The sequence below is a fragment of the Megascapheus bottae genome, chromosome X (genome assembly GCF_031878675.1).
Source record: "Megascapheus bottae isolate mThoBot1 chromosome X, mThoBot2.hap1, whole genome shotgun sequence".
Lineage (NCBI taxonomy): Eukaryota > Metazoa > Chordata > Mammalia > Rodentia > Geomyidae > Megascapheus > Megascapheus bottae.
The window spans coordinates 17115294-17136632 of NC_143547.1; the positions used below are offsets into that span (position 1 = coordinate 17115294).

At 34.9% G+C, this 21339-nt stretch overlaps 1 protein-coding gene across 3 annotated transcripts in view; it reads right to left on the reverse strand.

Annotated features, from left to right (window-relative positions):
- The window catches only part of Dmd (dystrophin), a 1999854-nt gene that overhangs the window by 1170943 nt on the left and 807572 nt on the right, over positions 1 to 21339 (reverse strand). For all 3 annotated transcript variants that reach the window (XM_090326714.1, XM_090326711.1, XM_090326710.1), the window contains one exon: positions 9114 to 9286. In XM_090326714.1, the coding sequence (XP_090182840.1) occupies positions 9114 to 9286 (173 nt within the window). The remainder of the gene's footprint in view (positions 1 to 9113; positions 9287 to 21339) is intronic.

Consider the following 21339-nt stretch of genomic DNA (forward strand, 5'->3'; position numbering starts at 1 on the left):
ATGCATATACAACTATCCTGGGAAACAAAAATGCTCAATTATTTTAAGAAAACAGTTCAGGATACTGATCTATGTTAAACTCGGATATGATGTGAACTTTAAATCTAGTCTATTTTTTATCTGAAACAAGTTTCAAACTAACCTCTATGTGGACTGCAAGGATTTATGAGAATCTGATAATGTTGAAGATCTGAGGGAAATGATCTTGGGTGAAATGATGATCATAAAAATTAAATTACTCTGCAACTCTGGAATGTTTTGAGAAATAGAAAAATACAAAAAGTAAGCTGCTAGATAGATATGGACTTCTATTTAGATCCTTTAAAAATTCTTTCATTAAATAAACAATAGAATCCTTTCATTAAATTCTTTTCTCATACGCTCATTAAAACTAAGAACTCAGAATAAATTATATTAATAAGCAAACATGGAAATAGAAACTAAGATCTAGTTTAAGTATCAAATTCAAATGACATTTTATTTAATGGTTCATGTTTGAAATAGGGTTTCCCAAAAAACAATTGTGAGACAAAAATATTTCTTTTTTGTTATTTTTTTGGGGGGTTCATGGGGCTTGCACTCAGCCTGGGTATTATCCCTGAACAGTTCAGCTCAAGGCTATTGCCCTGCCCTTGAGCCAAGCCACACTTCCTGTTTTCTATAAACAGGATATAAGAGTCTCAGGTTCTTTTGTGCCTGTGCTGGCTTTGAACCTGGATCCTCAGATCTCAGCCTCCTGAGTAGCTAGGATTATAGGTGTGAAGCACCTCATCCATTCCAAGACAAAAATATTTCTTGATGGATATTTCTTTGTTTTGGTGAGTTCTTTTGGTACTCAATATATGAAAATAGGAACCATCTAACACAACTATATTAGGGTTAAAATATTGCATTTTAAAAGTATCCCTCCATTGGAAAAAAATTCAATGAGACTAGCATCAATAATCAAATTGCAGAATTCATTTTCAGATACAATGTGAAAACAATAGTTCCTCTATTTAGCTCCTACTTAGTCTCACAAAGATGCCCAGAGATCAATGACTAGCCTGTGAGAGATCTCTACAACAGTTAAGATTATGTTAGTTTATACCAAGCTTGAGTAAAAACACAAATGCTCAGACAGAACAGCATGATAAAAGTAGAAAGTGAGAGGAATGGTGCCCTCAGTTGAAATATGCAAAATGTAACTTAAATATGACATATAACAAAGAAATAGTGAAAGAGTAGGAGAGAGGGATGGGTTATTAGGATGCTTTCCTTTAACAAAATTTGCAATGGCTTATTTCTGGCATATGTGGTATGTAGATACTGTCAATTCATAGCTCATTCCACTATTATTATCATCAAATGGTATGGGTTATCTGTGTGTTTTCTACTGGGCTTTGTATAAGCAAGCAAAATCAAGGCATTTTATAACATCCAGGAATAAATAAAATAAATCAAGCCAGGCAATGTAGACAAATGTAAAGGAGTAGATAGTGAATAAGATGCTTAACAGGGGGCCAGGAGTTTGGCCTAGTGGTAGAGTGCTTGCCTAGCATGCACAAAGACGTGGGTTCGATTCCTCGGTACCACATACATACAAAAGAAAAAGCTGGAATGGTGCTGAGGCTCAAGTGGTAGAGCTCTATCCTTGAGAAAGTCCAAGGACAGTGCTCAGGCACTGAGCTCAAGCCCAGGACTGACAAAAAAAAAAGATGCTTAACAGGGAAATACAATGTAGGTAAAAAATAAATATTTAAATCCAGGGTTTAGATAAATGGGTAGTGAGTTATTACATAAACATTTCCTGCCAAATCTATAGTGAGAATACTTTGTTTACATATATAGGTGAAAAAAAGTGTGCTTCTTGCTGGCTCATCCCTATAAGCTACTAAAGAGTCTGAGATCTGAAAACTCAGGTCCAAATGTGAAACTTGTAACTGTAACTAAGCAAATAGCTAGAAGTGGAGAGCTGTAGAAGAAAAGAAAAGTGGGATGACAGGGAAGGAAAGAAAAAGAGTGAGGGGAGGGGAGAGAAGGAAAGGGAAGGGAAGGCAAAAAAGAGTAAAAGAAGAGAGAAAATCTTATTGAGGCATTTGAAACCTGCTTCTGTTGCTATTTCTGACTCCTCACAAAACTAACCCCCTGAATTCCAGTCACCAATATTGTCTGTTTAGAGTGTTAAAAATATATTCATACAATATGTGTTGTTTTTGTCTGATTCTTTTTATGCAAAGCTGTACTTATATTTCCTTTATACAGTGCTGGCGATTAAACCTACGAATTTGTTCAATGCAGGAGTCACTACTGAGTCACATCCTAAGCCCTCAAAATCTTTTTTTTTTGGTTGGTTGTGGGGCTTGAACTCTGGGCCTGAGCACTGTCCCTGAACTTTTGTGCTCAGGCTGGCTTGGAAGCACCATCCTCAGATTTCTACCTGCTGAGTAGATAGGATTATAGGTATAAGCCATCGGCCCACAACTAGCCCTCATTTTATTTTTGCCACTCCTGGGCCTTGAACTCAGGGCCTGTGCGCTGTCCTTGGGCTTTCTTGAGGGTATATCTTTACCACTTGAGCCACAGCACCATTTCTGGCTTTTTTCTATATATGTGGTACGAAGGAATTGAACTGGGTCTTTGTGCATGCTAGGCAAGCACTCTACCTCTAGGCTAAACTCCAGGCACCCTCATGATTTTTTTTAACATACCAATGTTTCATTTATTTTGTCAAATATTATTGGTAACAGAATTTGATTTTCACATGCTCCTACATTGTTTTCCTAATTAATTTTTGGAGATCTTTTTGCTTTAGAAATCTAATATTATAGGAATCAATATTTTGGTCTTATAACTCTTTATATATCATATACAAAGCTCAGAATCATTTTAGATTTAACTTTTAATACGGATGTGCAAGCCTTCCCACTATATCTGACTCAATGCAATTGCAAGGAGTTATATGAAGATTTTCTTCATATCAGACCAAAACCTTGCTGCTACACAATAATGCCATCTTATGGCTGCACAGTAATTTGAAGGCTAGAAAATGTTTTCATTTTTATTATCTCTTTGGCACTGTATTACATTCTTAGGCTTCATGGAGTAATTTCCTGCAAGTATGACAGAAATATTAAACATTGAGGAATAATAAAACTGATATCAATAACAATGGAAAGATAATAGCACACACTATCTGACACTTAGTAGATCCTTCCTAAGTATTTGTGCTGTGATTTTCTAAATACTAGACAGATTTTGTGCTATTTTTTAATTTTAATATTTCCCATAGTCATATCTTACAAGAAAAATCTACAAAACAATAGATGAAATAAACAGCAGCATTAACTTCACATTAGATATTTATAATATGCCTATACATAGCCACTAATTTTTATATTTACTGTTGATCACATAGCCTATTTGTGAGCAATCAAAGCAGCCAAGGAAAGAAGTCACATTTGGTATTGTGATGATTTGTATTGTGGGTATATATTACATATGTATGCATATTACAACTATACTGGAGCCGGGAGCAGTGGTTCATGCCAGTAATCTTAGCGACTCAAGAGGCTGAGACCTAAGGATTGCTGAAAACTCATGGCCAATTCTCAGGCCCAGGAGTAGTGTGGTAGTCTTGAGGTGAAGAGCTTAGGGACAGAGCCTAGGGCCAGAGTTCAAGCCCCACGACCAAAAAACAAAAAAACCCAAAAACTATGTTTGGTGCAAAACAATGCATAAAATAATGAGTGAGACATTACAAATTACTCTGATTTCTAATTCATTCCTAATCTTCATACGTCTTGTATGTCTGGTTTATATTATGACCTTTAATAAAGGTGATTTTTGCAATTATAGCAGTCATAAATCTGGTATTACTGATGGTCTCAACCCTTATGCCTTAGGAATGCTGTGAATCTAAGTATTTTCTTCAACTTAGACGTTATTGTGACTAAAGTGTGGTAACATTTAGAGCTAAATAAGTGAGAGAAATATGCAGCTATACCATTTGTATGTTCTTGGGCAAATTGCTAACATCATTGGGTTTGCTTCTCCCCCTTCAAAATGACTAAAGCAGGGCAAATTACTATGTTATTACTAGCATTTAAAATCACTTACTATTACCTGTTAATTTTCTCAATTTGGATTATTAGTTAGTAAATATTTAGTCCTCTTCCCATTCCACTGTAGGAAGAAACTAATTCCCCATTCTGTTGATGTGAGTATTGGTCATATGAATATTGTTGCAATGTCGGATGACTTGACAAAATAGTCTTTAAGTTTTGGAGGTTAGGCTTTACTCATGCTCTGGTGGTTAGGAAAGCATGTCACCTACTTTAGGGCCTGAAAAAATACATATCCACATATGTTCTAATCCAAAAGGAAATTTAGAAAGCTGTGTTGTAGTGGACATATATAAGTCTAGCACTTAGGGGACAGAGGTAATATGATCACAAGTTCAAGGCTTTGAGGCCAGTTTAGGCTAAATAGCAAGATTTTATCTCCAAGAGAAAAAAAACCCCAGCAAACATAAATCAAAGCAAAACTAAAACCAACCAGAAAAGAAACATGCGTTATAAGTATAGAAGAGTTAACCCATATCTTATGTAGCTCTCCTAGCCAAACCCAACTTGGATTAGCTGAACTATAAATAACCTAAACCCCCAGGTATATCTGTTGTTTTAAATTATAATGTTCTGGGGTGATTTGTATCATAGCAATATTGTGACAATTTATGTGTAATTAGTATAAGTAATGAGTATGATCTATCAGTAATATACACTAATATACTCCTTCACCTAGGTCAAGGGAGATTTCTTTTGCAGATACTGGAGATTGAACTCACAGAGTTCTTACACAGATTTTTGCATACAGCTGGTACTTTAAAACTGAAACCAGGCTTCCAATAAAATATGTTTCTGATTAACTGGAGATAGAATCTCTTAGAATTTTCTTCTGCAGTCTGGGATAGAACCCTGGACCTTATATCTCAGCTTCCTGAGTAGCTAGAATTACAGATAAAAAAACCCACCATACAAGCTCTCAAAGGTATTTTGTTCTAAGCTCAAGTTGGCTTACTAAAAATTCTAGCAGATTTTAACTGAGTAGCTTACATGAATATTCTATTGGTATACATCAATTTATGAATGTACAGCTTCTAAATCTCTCTGAAAACTTAAGAATCTACCACCTCAGTGGGAAACAAGGTCCTGGCAACCATTTCAGCAGAGAAAATATTCTAGTTATTTATTTCCCTGTCATCTGGCAGTTATCTATTTGTATGACCTAAGCTTACGTACCATCTAATGGATCACAAGCAAAATCTGCCTTGGAAACTACGTTATTAAAGAAGTTGTCTTAGAGTCAGCCACATTTACACATTTATGTATTATTTATGTATTTATTATTATCGATTATTATATTTATTATTATGTATTATTTATTTTCCTTACAGCAGCAGAAATGACTAACATATGGAAAAAACACATCACCTCAGACCAAAAAAATCTTGTAAACTAGCCCATTAGTGAACAATAAAGTATTGGATTCTTCTAATTATAGAGTAAGTGGCACAAAATAGAAGTAATGGTTTATATTTTTCTTGACGATGATCTTAGCAAGCTAGATTCAGTAGCAATGTTTCTCTTTTGGAGCAGTGGATCATGGCCATGGCATCAGGTATTAATTCAGACTGACTATTTTTCTTGGTGCTGGATTTGATTCAGGATACTTAACTCTGACTTTAAATCTTTACCACTGATTCCATGAGGTACTTAATACCCTGCTAATTGATGATATGATTCTACCAAAGGCAATAAGTGTTAACTTTGTGTTAGTTGTAGGTTGGAACCTTGAATGTCCCACAGATTTTGATTTATTTCCATATGTGAATAAGATGCCTCCATTTAATTCCTTGGGGATCTCATTTTTTCCTAGTTCTATCTTGTATCTATCTTGTTACTTTCCTGGATGGTTTTCCATTTCCTCGAAAGGACTGGAAAGCTATTCAAAACAAAAAAATGGGTCTAATATTCTTTCCATGGTGATTATAAAAATTTGACATAAGGTAAGAATGAATTAAAAGACGTTAGAACTGTTAGAGCCATATGACTAATCATTTTCACCATTAATATAGCTTTTAACTAAGCCATTCTCATGAATAAGCAATCCAGGAATTTTCTAAAATCCAGGCATATTCTATATATACCATTAACACATTCCCATAATGATTCGGTGATACAGGTATTCTTGTTTTCTAGATGAGGATCTTGTGGAATGTAATGTTACAGATCTTGCACAAAAACTTACAGCCAGATAATTTATAGCAACATTATTATCTCAGATAAGGTTGGACTCTAGGATTTCTGTGTATAAGTAATTACTTAAAGCAGTTTTAGGTAAGACTAGAATAAAATTAATAGAAAACAGAAAATTCCCAACTACTTTCTGCAGAAGTTATATGGGACAAAAATTAGGAATGTCTACTGGCTGCTGGACAAAAAAGAGTGGATCTACTGGATTTACTAACACCGTACTTTGCCAGAAATGAAAGATCTCAGATTTGGGGTGAAAATGTATCCAGTTGCTCTGTGGAAGATCAGTATCTCTGTTGCTTTTAAAGTCTATGGTTGAAATTCATCTGAAAAGAAAACCTTATGCATAACGCTGTGAAAAGGATATCTGGTTCATTGGCCAAAGATAATTTACTAGAAAGATAGAGGAAAAACATTGAGAACCAGAGTATTTTCTATATTTTAGTACAAGAGTGGTATATGGGTACCTAAAAATGCCCAGCAATCACTGATAGACTACCTGAGAAAACTCAGAGGTTCTTGGGGAGTGGTATGTGGATAGTGTAGAATACTTAGAGAACATATTAACTGGAAGAAAACACACTAGAATATTCTGACAGTAGAATAAGTACTCCATATGAAGGGATAAAGGGAAATTCATTAAAGTAACAAGCAGAGGGTACTGAAATTATACTAAGGTATCAGTGGATGATTAAGTATGTCTTTCTCCTCTCCCCTCTTCTGTCCTTCTCTTTTCTCCTCTCCTGCCCTCTCCTCTTCTCTTCCTTTCCTTCTTTCTCTGCCTCCTTTCTTCTTCCCTTCATTCCCCTCCACACTCCTCCTTTCTTTCTAATTCCCTTCCTTCTTTCTTTCCTACTTCTTTTTTCTTTTTGTCTTTCTTCTTCCAACCCTCCTTCCTCACTTCCTCTTTCTCCCTTTCCCCTTCCCTTCTTTCCTTTTTTCCTTTCTTCCTCCCTCTTGTCTCTCTGTCTCTCTCTGTCTTCTGTATCTCTCTCTGTCTCTCTGTCTTTCTCTCTGTCTTCTTATCTCTCTCTGTCTCTCTGTGTCTCTGTCTCTGTGTCTGTCTGTCTGTCTGTCTGTCTGTCTGTTTCTCTCTCTCTCTTTCTCTCTTCTTCTTCTTCTTCTTCTTCTTCTTCTTCTTCTTCTTCTTCTTCTTCTTCTTTTTCTCCCTCCTCCTCCTCCTCCTCCTCCTCCTCCTCCTCCTCCTCCTCCTCCTCCTCCTCCTCCTCCTCCTCCTCCTCCTCCTCCTCCTTTGGAAAATATCTCCTTATTTTGAACTCCAGGTGATCTGCAATTCATGATCTTAGTGGCTTAGCTTCACAAAGTGTTGTAAATAGAAGCATATACTACCACACCCTGTTCTTAGTTTCCTCACATGAAGATTGACTTCAGACATCCTGTGTCCACCAGTTTTTAACTAAGAAGAGATAAATCTCTTAGGAACAATCTGAAAGGAACAGTCTGAGGCTTTCATGGGCTTCTGTCCACACAGACACAGACTGCCCATTTTGTGCTCAGTAGTATGTAAAACTCGAATGCATCACACAAAATACTTTTTGCTAGCTTATAAGGATCTTGTGGCAAGAGGCAAACAATAAACAAGTTGATTTCTGTGTGGTATATTATAGGTCCTATTAGAGAATATACTTTTGAGGGTAGCCACCACACCTGCAAACACTCATAAAATACCTTGTTGACATTATGTTACATTAAATGGTGAAATAATAATGAAGTTCCATGAATCATGATTCACTCATCTTAGATTTTGAAGGATATAATGTCTCTGTTAGAGCAAAATGTGAAAAGGTTGTATGACAGGCAATAAGTTATATAACATGAAAGTGACCAGGTACAGGCCATGTGAAGTTCTTATAATGCTCTGAAGTTTATTCTTAGGGAAATGAAGTTATAGTATCAAGGATTTTATGCTTTTGAAAGCAACGATGGATGAATTATAGTGGAAAACAAAGTTAGGGCAATCATCATTAACAATTGAAATTAAAACTAGAAGTACAAATTTCAATTCATAATGCATTAAAATGAACAATTAAAACAGAAGTGAAGATACAATGGAGAGATACAAGAGATACTAGAAAGATTTCTGATAATTATTAAACAATTATTTTATTTTATCTGATAATATGAAAAAGATTACCTTGAGATTAAAAGTCTTTCAAATAGTGGTTTTAAGCATCTAGAGAACATTATTACTTTTAATCTAAAGTTCTAAGAGAACGTATTTTGCCTTCTTGAACTGTAAAGGTAAAATGTATGTGTTTCTTCCCCCAAGTACATCAAAAGCCAAATATTTTAATTAACAATAAGCAGTAAAAGTGATTTTAAATCGACAATTTCTCTGCAGTTAAAAAAAAACAATTATAGAGGAGATGAGATTAGTATCAATCTCCAAAATAGAAACTATAAAGGAAAATCAATGTTTGGATGATGAGTTATATTTTAAATATATTATCTAGATATTAATTTACCATAAATACACAGGAGACAGACTTGTAAAAGGATGTATATTTATATTTTACAATTATTTATTCCACTTAATTAAATGACAAAAATACTTTCAACATTACCTGATAATTTAGAGGATGATGTAGTGCCCAACATAATGTTAATTTCAAGAGGGAATAATTCCTAGATTACAGTTCATTAATCTGAACTCTTCATTTTTATGTGTCTCCTTTCCTTCATTTACCTTTTTCTCATGATGATATTTATCTCTGTCATCTTTTTCAATGTAGAATACTGAAATAAATTCTCTTTCCTTAAACCAGGTACAATCATTAATAAAATGAAAGTGTTACCTACCCTTGTCGGTCCTTGTACATTTTGTTAACTTTTTCCCATTGGAAATCCAGCTGGGAGAGAGCTTCCTGTAGCTTTGCCCTTTCTGAGGGTGTTGCACTCTGCAATGCTGCCATCTTCTTGTTGTAAATAGCATCAGTCCGACCTGAGATTTGTTGCAGACTGTCCTTTATATTCTGTAATAATGAAATTTTAAAACTAGTAACAAATAAATCAACTTTACCTGGAAAGCAAGTACAAAGAAACAGCCATAGAAGAAACAGTGTTATAATTATTTTGTAAGTTTGTATTAATATATTGTACAAAATAATGAGTCTTCAAATGATTATTGAAGTTCAATAACTTTAATATGTCTATCCAAAGAACAGTTCATTTTCAAACTTGTAGTGCTGATCAGTCTCTAAACTTAAAATTTCCTCCATTTGCATTCTGTAACCTGAGTTGATATTTTCCTTATATTTTCATCCCAGTATGTCCCTTTTTTGTATGCATTTTAACAGCATTTGAGACTGTCAAATTGCTGGAGGAAGGGTTTCAGAGTAAAATACTGAGAAGAAAGGTTTCCTACAAACCAATTTGTGAACAGCCAGAACAAAGAAGATAAATATGCCCAAATATAAATTTTCATCAGACCAAAAAAAAATAACAGAAGAGCCAAGTTCAAAATCAAGAAAGGAAAGAATGTCACACAGGAGGAAAAGAGCTGCCAACAAGTAAAATGCAGCTAAGACTTGGAGTGATAGATCAAGTCAGCATTTGGTGATCTTATCAAGATAAATTTCTGAATGTGGAAAATGTAAATGGAGACTGAGCAAACTTTCATGGAATCCACTTTCACAAAAGGGAGAAAATAGCTTAATACTTTATTATAACTGTCTATATTTTGACATAAGGCACTAATTTATTAAAGGAAAAGTTACTACTAATAGTGACATAAAAAGTTTAACAAGGTATAGCAGATTTAGGTCTGCTATTAATACTCTCAAAGCCACTGGACTCAAATATGACTCTAACAGTGAATATTTATCTGATAAATTTTTACTGTCATCATATTTTTTTGTGGCAATCATGAGGCGTAAACTCAGGGCTTGAGCACAGTCCCTGGGCTTTACTGTTTACAGGTATCATGTTACCACTTGGGCCACAGTTCAACTTCTGGCTTTTTGCTGGCTAATTGGAGATTAGAATCCCATGGACTTTCCTGCCTAGGCTGGCTTCAAACCATAATCATTACATTTTGATTCCTTAGTAACGAGGATTACAATATAACCTACTGGTGCCTAGTGTACTATCTTCTTTCAATAACCTAGAGCCTTTGGTGTTGTTAGGGCTTTCCTACAAGCCAGATTAGCTCTGGTAGTAAGAATATATACCAATATCACTTCATTGCTACTTCTGTTGATTTTTTTGTGATGAGGCAATTAAATTCACCAGCACTTAATCGAATTGAAATTCTCATTCTATACATCACAAATTCCATTTTTGCTTCATTGTTTGGTCCATTATTCTCAGGAAATTTCTATGTGATACCAAGAAATCATCTTATTTCTTTGAGTCATGGTGCAGAATCAACTGTGTATATCTGTACATTGGGAGCTCAAATGCTTAAAATACCTACCTGTAAGTAACTATGGAGGCAAAAATTCTACAAAGAAGAAAAGATTTTTATGTCCCAGAATGTAAAATGTACCCATTTGTACCTTTGATAAATTATGAACTTAGGGCTTCAATGTGAATGTATAGACTCTGAGGATGTGAGCTTGCAAGTTTCTCAATTTTAATCTGAGTCTCCAAAGAGCTCTCAAGTTTCTCAAAAGTACTGGAATTGCTCTGAATTAGGGTTATGAATGGTTTTTTTTATCAACATTGGAAAGCATGTTGCCAACACAGGAAAACTTTCTATGTTAAATTAGAAATGCAAAAGCAAAATCTGGAGCAGGGGTTGTCATACTACCAAGAGATCTATATCATAGTTCTTTGGTGCATTCTCTGAGAATGCTGTCAAAATTTGGTGGAGGCCAGAAAAATTCTTTTTAAAATACTTGCATATTCTCTTGTCCTCCTGGATTTACATGTAGAAAAAATTTAGTCTATGCATAAAAAATTGTAGCACTTTTCATAATTTAGTCAAAAAGGAGATTTTTACAGCTTTTTAAGCTTTAGTTTGTCTAGAAATAAGTGATCTTTATAGTTTCTGACCCTCTAAAAATGACACAATAGTCCCTGTAGTTGCTATGGTGATAGAAAAATCCCTACACAACATAGAATCTCCATTTCTCTCTCTCTGAACAGTTCCTTATCTTGTAAGAAATTATGATGTCAAAATGATGAAGTACCTACTTTTCAGTCAACACCTTCTTAATTTTGATGTGTTCCTATAAATTAACCTCTATATTTCCAGAACCTAATTCTGTAAACGTTTGCTTTGAGTCATTTTTCTTGCAACAGGATGATTTTAATATATAAAACAAAGAATGAAATATTAACTTCTAAAAGGCTGTTGGAATTGAGTATATATAATTTATGTCCTTAATAATTATCATTTTAACTGTGGTTCATACTACTAAATTGATTAAGTAAGACCACGGTTAATACACTTTGAACAGAGAAAAAAATAGAATAAAATAACTTACATAACTGGAAGAAAATATGCAGATATTAAACTAACAAGGATTCATTGATAGCACAGACGTAACAATGAAGGCCTTCATTTTGATATAAAAGTATTTCAAAGCACAAATCTCTTTTTCAGATGTAAACCCAATATTAAGGAGATATATAGGAGATATATGGATGGGTAATTTGAACGTAAGAGTATTTGCTTATCCAAGTATTGTTAAATACATGTCTTCAACAGGGTAACATGAAAAACTAGAGACTGCAATTTATCTAGGGAGCCGAACAAGGGACCTATTTTCCATCAAGGCGAGATAAAGTTTCAAGTAGCAATTTATGATCTGCTCTCTATCACAAGTTGTAGATTTCTGCTGTACAGTTTTTCTTCTTTTTAATGTAAAGTGACAACAATTCTCTTGCTGTCATAGAATTTCATTGTAGGTTCTATTTTTATCAAAAGGGCAATCGTATTTATATGCATTCTAAAATATGTATTGTAGAAACTGAACAGGCCAAGGACAGGGGATAATTATATCTTACAAATTTAATATGAAAAAGTATGTTAATTGCTTTAGATGAAAGTAACCATAAAAAGAACTAACAACATTTAAGGTCTTTTTTTCCTATATCAATTATTTTTTTTGGAAATACTATGAAAATTCTGTCATGATCTCTCATGCTTAAAATAGCTTCATTTCTGCTATGCCTTCTTGTAGTCATAGAGATTAATGGCCATGCTCCAGATCCAAAATATAAAACACTATTCAATAGACATTTCAGCGTAATCATCCAAATACTACACAGGGATATATATATATATATATATATATATATATATATATATATATTTCACAGATGTCTATCCCTTTATTGTATATCCCCAAATAAGTTCAAATATACTTTCATGAGTTTACAGATGTTAATTAAGATTTTAAATAATATGTAATTTGTATAAACACTAATCTGTCTTTTCTGCCTGGAATGACCTTCTCGTATGATACTTAATCTACAAAAATGCAGGGACCGCAACTTTTTATTAGAGTATCAGGGACAGAATGTGCACTTTAAAATGCTAAGTTGAACTTACTCATGAAAACCTAATTTGAAGGTAGGCATTTCTTACATTGTTTTTCAAGTACTGTTGAAACTATTGTTTAGATCTAGACAGATGTTGTGAGCTAATCACATATCTCTCTATTTTATTTTACTTTTACCAGTTATTTAACTATAAGAGTAAACAGTGAAATGCCACTACATCTGTATATTGTAAGCATTTCAATGGTTTATTCAAAGTAGCTCAGATGTCTTTCATTCAGAATTACAGTTGCTCATGTCTACCAAATGCTACAGAACATCAAGAAGAACAAAAAGAAAAACACAAAACCTTCACTGCACTGCTCTCAGTGCTTCTCAAACAAAATGATTGTAGTCTGTCAGGACTATCCAATGTAAAAACAGTATCAGAAGTCAATTTGTGATAGCACATTGTGTATTAAAATTTTACAGAATGTTGAAACATTAATAGAACATCCAGATAGAAATACTAGCCTTTGCTTGCAGCAAAGAATTTCTGTGTGGAAGCAACTGTTTTTCTCAGTTAAAAATTGGACATGTGGCATTCTGGCTAACATTAATCTTGCTTACTTCAAGGTTAATATTTCAAAAGTAAGATATTTATTAGGCTGTTATCTTTGTGATTGTTGTTCTTAACCTACTATGTGAAGTTATTTACTCTCCTCCCTCCCCCTCTCTTTTCTCCTTACTGTTTATCTTATGTTCTTACTGTATCTTATTTGATACTTGGTATATTGCTCATAAGGTTATTTGTTTATTTGAAAAAGGGAAGAGAAGGTGAAAAACAAGATGACTGGGAGGGAGTGGGGGGAGGAGAAAAACATGGGAAGAGGTATCAATGTCCAAGAAGTAATGTACCTACTATCTGATGAATGTAACTGTTGCCTTTCCATACTATACCGAAACAACAAAATACAATTATTAAAATAAAAAATAAACAGAAAGACAGAAAATTTTACCACTGCACAAGTAAAAGCTGGCTTTAGAAACACAGTAAAGGAAAAAGATGGAAACTTTGTAAGATTTTCTAATGGGAGATTTTATCAAATACATTTTAGGTGATATTTTTTAAAAATTAATTAAGAATATGTATTTTTAATGTCTAACACATTCTTAAATGCAACTGTGTTTTAGGATTTTATACTTGAAATTTTATTTTATTTTTCTTTACATACAATTTTGCCAGTTTTGGAGCTTGAACTTACATCTTGGGCACTGTCCTTGCACTCTGTACTTGAGCCACAGCACCACGTCTGGCTTTTGCTCTGTATGTTGTTCTGGGGAATCAAACCCAGAGCTTCCTGAATGTTAGAGGAACATGCTACCATTAGGTAGCCAGGATTTAGCCTAGTGGTATAGTGTTTGCCTAGCATGCATGAAGACCCGGGTTAAAATCCTCAGTATCACATACATAGAAAAGTTGGAAGTGGTACTGTTGCTCGAGTTGTGGAGCACTAGCCTTGAGGAAAAAGTCCAAGGACAGTGCTCAGGCCCTGAATTCAAGCTCCAGGACTGGCAAAAAATAATTTTTATATTCAAGCATGTGATGTGCAAGATGGACTTACTAAATAAGAAATTAATTGAATTATGTACTTCAACTAGAATCCTTCTGCATAATCCAATGCAAGATTTCTGTATATTCAATATAGCCTTGCTGAGTTGGGTCAGGTATTGTCATTAATCCAATTTCAATGTTAGGAAAACAATGTTAGAAATTTATGTGTTTTGCCTAAGGGTGAAACTAATAAAAATCACATTCAGTGTCTAAGGGTGTCTTTTGAACTCGAATACAGTGCTTTGCCAAACATTCTTGTCCCCTTTAAATAGGAAAGCATAGTGATTAGAAAATCATTAGTGACATTTGATTATATACAGATTCCCTGCCATACCTTTTCATAAATGATTGGCTTAAAATTCAATATGTACTCTGGGTGTAGTGGTTCATACTTTTAATCCTAGCTGCTCAGGAAGCTGAGAGATGAGGATCACCATTCAAAGCTAGCCTGGGCACTAAAGTTACTAAAGTCCCTGAGACTCTTATCTCCAATTAGCCACCAGAGAACCAGAAGTGGCACTGTATCTGAAGAGGAAAGAGAAATAAGAAACTAATTTGCTCTATCTCCTGTTACAATGTCCTTGTGCTACAATGTCATTCAATCATGGGAAAGATGTACAATGAGTACCTATTAAAAGCTGGACACTATACTACAATAGTGTAGAAAAAATAAAGATAGTGTTGTTGTGGTTGTTGTTTTTGTCTGGATGCTTGGGTGTGTGATAGATGTAGGTCATCATAGGAAGCATGTCAAAAGAAATAAATGGCTCATTTTCAATCCAAGAAAACAGTAGAATAGCTCTAGCAGAGAATCACTATAGCTCAATAGTTATGTATATTTACAATGATGCTAATCAAATCAACTCCAAGACATGGAAAAAAGAGGTTTGTGTTTTTGTTTTTTTAGGGTACTTTGTGTAGTTATTTCTTTTTTCTTTCTGTCCTTTTTTCTATTCCTGATGTCATTGTTTTTTATTTTGTTATTCCACTCCATATCTTATATATCTGTTTAGCTGGTTTGGAGAAGGGGAAGGTAAGGGGATTAACAAAATGGTGAGACAAAAGGACACAAGGTGAACCAGTGTAACTGTGATAATCAGAAGACAATATGTTTGAAAAGAACTTTGCAAGTTTGGAGGTAGGGGAGTTGGGGGAAAGGGAAAAAAGTGGGTAACACTGTTCTACATGAAATGTATACATTGACTTACTCATGCAACTGTAACCTCTCTGTATACTGCATTTACAGCAAAATTAAAGGAAAAAAAGAAAATGTTAAGAGGTACACCTTCTGCTGTTTCAGCATTTTAATAAATATAGCACTGTAGAGAGAGCCATTTTCATAATTTAATGGCACATGTATACCTTACTTTAGAGTTATAATATCTTGTACTATTATTTTATATTTGGGGGAAGCTGAAAATAATTTCTTTCAGCAACTTAAGGCATCAAAATGTCTTCTGATGTGTTGTAACATGTTCGAGAAGCACACAATTTCCATTTCCCAGAAAAAAATGTATCAGGGAAAACTCAATTGTCACTGTTGTGACAGCACTCATTGGTTAGGAGATCTCTCCTAACATTGAAAGAGCAAAATTGAAGAACCAAAGACTTAGAACTATAGTTAATTTCACTCTTTGTAATTTAGGGTTATCTGACAGATGAAGGTAAGTCCTTATAAAGTTCCAATTCTTACATTCTCTTATCTAGCTCTCAAGTACTACCTTAATGACATTAATTTTGGAAGAGTGCTCAACCAAAATCCATTGCAATGCTTGTTAGTTGGATTTTTTTAAGGTGTGTTAAGAAACTAAAGGATACTCTAGGGATTCTACGGGAAGTTGATTTTTGATGTTTTCCTTCATGGTTTTGAAGCAGAATAACTTAAAGAAACAGGACTGTTGAAGGCAACTCAGAAATATGGTATTTAGAAACATAGAAATGCTATCTTTTTTTTCAAAGAGAGATAACAGGATGCAGTTCGTCTTGAGAGATTAACAACTACCTAACAGGATGTCCCAAAATGTGTATAGCAGGGTACCTCCTTGTCTCAAAGATAAGCATCTGTTTTATGGAAAGATGCATTCTTACCTTAAACTAGAAAAATATTATAAATAAGTGCCATTTGCCTCATGATTGTAAGTTTTAGTATGGGATTTTCTGTCTTTTAGACTTTGTACAATAGGTAGTATCAAAATAATCTTGTTAGGAAAACGAAAGGAGAAATGAGTTCTTATGGTAATATATAGCAGAGTTGGAGGTAAATGGTAATATGAGGGTCAGAGTAAGACACCTGATGGCACGAACTAAATAATAGTGATGGAAAGGTATAAACAATGCCTTATAGAAGAGAGATAAGCATAAACTACTAAAGAAAATTGTGAATTTTAGAAAAAAAAAACTCCTTTAGGAGATTGGCGGAAGATGGCAGCAGTTCAGTGTGAGTCTTTCTGAGGTCTCACCAAGATACCAGTTCTAGCATCATAGGGGAATGTTCATACACAAAGATCCATCCTCAGTAAGCTTTAGCATCACAGACATCTCAGTCAGAGAAGAGAAAGGCAGAAAACTGGCACAAGAAGACAGTGTGGAGCAGTGCCAGCCACTGGGAGCCACGACGGAGACAAAGCCGCCCTCCTGCACCTGAGCAGACAGCGCTTCTCAGCAGCGCAGACCTGTGGCTCAAGACAGAGCCAGACAGCCTGCAGGAGCCCAGAGCCGACACCCGGCCGTGGAGCAGACCTGCCAGCTTCATGGAAGCAGAAAACCCAGCAATTTGTGAGTAACTCAGTGGAGAAGTTTCCACTTCTGCTCATGGAATGGCATTTGAAAGGAATCCCCTCCCCCATCAGCCAACAGCAGTGCCATCTTAACTGCTGGCAAAGACCTTGACAAACCAACTGGAGCCTGAGAAGTGGTATTGGCAGCGCCATCCTTCAAAAGGGCAAAGGATTTTCCAGAGGCAGCTTAGCTGGACTTCTACCCCTGACACTAGCAGAAGTTCCTCTGCCTGGGTGGGGCTGCACTCCTGGTAAACAAAGCCACTCATGACTCTACAAGGTTTTTTTAAATGCTTTTTTTCTGCCCAATCAAGCAAACTGATCAGAAAAACCACAAAGCCAAATCACAACAGAAAAAGACTTTTTGAAGGGTTTGGATCCCAAATTTAGTGGAGACACAAATTTCCCATCCCGTCTTCCCCCACCAAAAAAAGAAAACAAACTTAGGAATACCCTTTTCTTTCTTTCTTTTTTCCCCTTTTTTCCCTAAACTTTTTCCTAAACTTTTTGTGTTCTTATTTTTTTTTGCCATTTTAACCCCACTATTTTTTTTAATGTTATAAGTCTTTCCTTTTTTTTTCTTTTTTTCCCTCCAATTTCCCTTTGTCATTGTGGTCGTTCCTAGAAACATAGTGACAGCACTGGGTACAGACTGATACAAATGATATTTATATTGATACAGTCACCTGCTTTTTAACCTGTTGTTTCTTGACCCTAGTATTTCTTGTGTAAGAACTCACAATTGTGTAGGATCTCCACCCACTTTTTCTTGTTTTTCTTTTTTTTTGTTCATTTTTACTTTTTAAAATTTTTATCATTGAACTCTCCTATATATACCTTCCTCTATTCTCTATATATTCTTATGTTCATAAGTTTTATCTTATTCTTTCTAAATTTTGTACTCGACTATTTTACCTTTCTATCACCTTAGGTCAGTTATGCTTACACTATGCCTTTTCTTCATTACTATATGAACCTTACAATCCTACATGACTCTTTTCTTACCTCCCCTCCTTTCTTTCATACTATTTTTCTATCTCTGGTCCTCTATTCATTCTTCAACTTTTATAATGCATGGATCTACAATGGATGGTTATTGAGCAATACTCTATATCTAGGTGTTCAATTATACTGTAGTTCCAGAGGGACTTAAATACAGTAGAGATTTTATTGAGGGGTTTATTTTTTGGTCATAATACAGTGACCAATGGTGGTATTAGATTTGTCTGTAAGTGCACAAAAAGAGAGAGTGATAATACCAATATAAAATTGTGAACATCTATTGTCTGGGTAGCTAAAAAGCTCTAGGTTGGTTATATCTTAAAATTGTAATACTGTGCAGAATTAATCTTGCTCCCATTTTCAAATGAGCAGAACAAGAAACTCAAGAAAAATGGCAAATCAAGAAAGAGAATCTCCCATCCAACATAAACAGGCAATGGAGAAGTCAATGACAAAACTAGAGGTGAATCCACTAAATACTATACAAATGCAATTGATAAACATGATTAATGAAAAGTTTGAAAACATATGTGAGGAAGCCATATCTAAAAGAGATGAAATCATAAACAAGATGATACATGAACGAGAGGAAGCCATAAAGGAGGCCATAATAAAGGAATTACAAAGAAAAATGGACTAATTTATAGAATCCAAAAACTAAAAGATGACCAAACTCCAACAAATGTCCAATGAGAATAAAGCTGCTAAGCTAACCAATCAAATGGAAATCAAGATGTTAAAGAAGTCCATACATGATCTAAAACAAGAGATGCAAGGCATCAAAAATGAGCAATTAGAAGCAAGGGAGATGAAGAATAAAGTAGAAAATATTGATATAGCAGGTTAGACAATGCAGAAGAGAGAATTCCGGGGTTGAAAATAAGTTGTTATAGATAAAAAACAGGAAATGAGTTAAACCAAATCAGGATATATGAGAGAAGGCTTCAGGAGGTCCAAGATACAATTAGGAAGCCTAATTTAAGGCTGATTGAAATAGAGGAGGGCCTGGAGAAAGAGATCAATGGTATTGGAAATATACTTCAGGGAATCATTTCAGAGAACTTCCCAAATATCCAGAAGGGCAGGCCCATTCAGATACAAGAAGCTTTTAGAACCCCAAACAGACCTGACCAGAAAAGGACCTCCTACCATCATATTATAAGCAGAAGTGGATCAATAGAGACCAAAGAAAGGATCCTAAAAGCAGCCAGGGAGAAGAGTACAATCACATATAAAGGCAAACCAATCAGAATAACCCCAGATTTCTCAGCAGAGATCATGCAAGCAAGAAGCGATTGGAAGGATATATGTCATGCCCTTAAGGAAAGTAACTATTAACCAAGAATACTGTACCCAGCTAAGCTCTCATTCATAGTTGAGGGAACAATAAAAACCTTCCATAGCAAGAAAAACATTTTTTGGAAAGTGAGAGGTTGGAATAAACTTTACCAAGCTAACAGCTCCCATAAACAGGCTGGAGTTGCCATCCTCAAAACAGATTAAAATAGAATTCAAACGAAAATTAGTGAGAAAAGACAAAGAAAGTTATTACATACTACTATAGGGATCTCTCCTGCAGGAGGACATAACCATATTAAAGATCTACACACCTAATCCCGGAGCACTGAACTTCATCAAGCAAACTTTACTTTCACTAAAACCACACAAAGATCCAAACACAGTGATGGTTGGTGACTTTAACACACCACTGTCACCTATGGACAGATCAACCAGGCAAAAACTCAACAGATAAACCTTAGAATTAAACAACTGTATAGACCAACTAGATCTAACAGATATCTGCAGATTATTTCACCCAGCAACATCAAAATGTAGGTTTTTTTCAGCATCACATGGAACATTTTCCAAGATAGACCACATTTTAGGGAATAAAGCAAACCTGTGCAGATTCAAAAACACTGAAATTATTCCATGCATTCTCTCAGACCACAAGGGCATCAAACTGGAACTGAACACCAATCTCCAGCAACAAAAACTCTGTAACTCATAGAGATTGGAGAACACATTGTTGAATCACCAATGAGTCATCGGGGAGATCATAACAAAAATTCAACAGTTTATGAAATTTAACAAAAAGGAGCACACAAAATACCAGCTCCTTTGGGACACAGCAAAGGAGTTCTCAGAGGAAAATTTATATTTCTGAGTGCTTACATTAACAAAATGGGAAAAATCGCAACTAACTATTTAATGTCCCACCATAAGCTCTTGGAAAAAGAGCAACAAACCAACCCTAATCCCAGTAGAAGGAAGCAAATTATTGAAATCAAAGCAGAATTAAATGAATTGGAGTCCAAAAGAACTATAGAAAGAATCAACAAAACAAGGAGATGGTTCTTTGACAAAATTAACAAAATTGACAAACTCTTAGCAAATCTTACCAAAAAAAAGGGGAGGGAGCACACTCAAATGAACAAAATCACAGATGAGAATGGTAATATCATGAGAGAAATTACAGATCCAGAGCATAATGAGGGAATACTTTTCAAAACTTGGTGCCAAGAAATTTGAGAGCCTAGAAGAAATATATAAATTTCTAGCCAATATTAGCATACCCATACTGAACCACGAAGATCTAATCCAACTAAACAGACCTATTTCAAGCACTGAAATAGAAACGGCAATAAGAAACCTTCCACCCAAGAAAATTCCAGGGCCAGATGGATTCACAGCTGAATTCTATAAGGTCTTCAAAGCAGAACTCACACCAATACTCCTCAAGCTCTTCAACAAAATTGAAAAGGAAGGCTCTTTGCCAAACTCATTCTACGAAGCCACTGTAATACTTATCCCAAAACCAGACAGAGAATCATTAAAGAAAGAGAATTATGGATCCATTTCTTTGATGAATATTGATGCAAAACTTCTCAAAAAATACTGGCCAACTATCTCCAGCAACTCCTCAAAAAAATTGTACACTATGATCAAATAGCATTCATCACAGGAATGCAAAACTGGTTCAACATATGCAAATCAATTAATATAATTAAACACATCAACAGGAGCAAGGACAAGAATCATATGTTTACTTCAATAGATGCAGAAAAGGCATTTGACAAGATCCAACACCCCTTTATACTAAAAGCTCTGGAGAAACTAGGAATCCATGAATCCATCCTCAGTATACTAAATGTTGTGTATGATAAACCCACACCTAGATTTATACTTAATGCTGAAAAGCTAA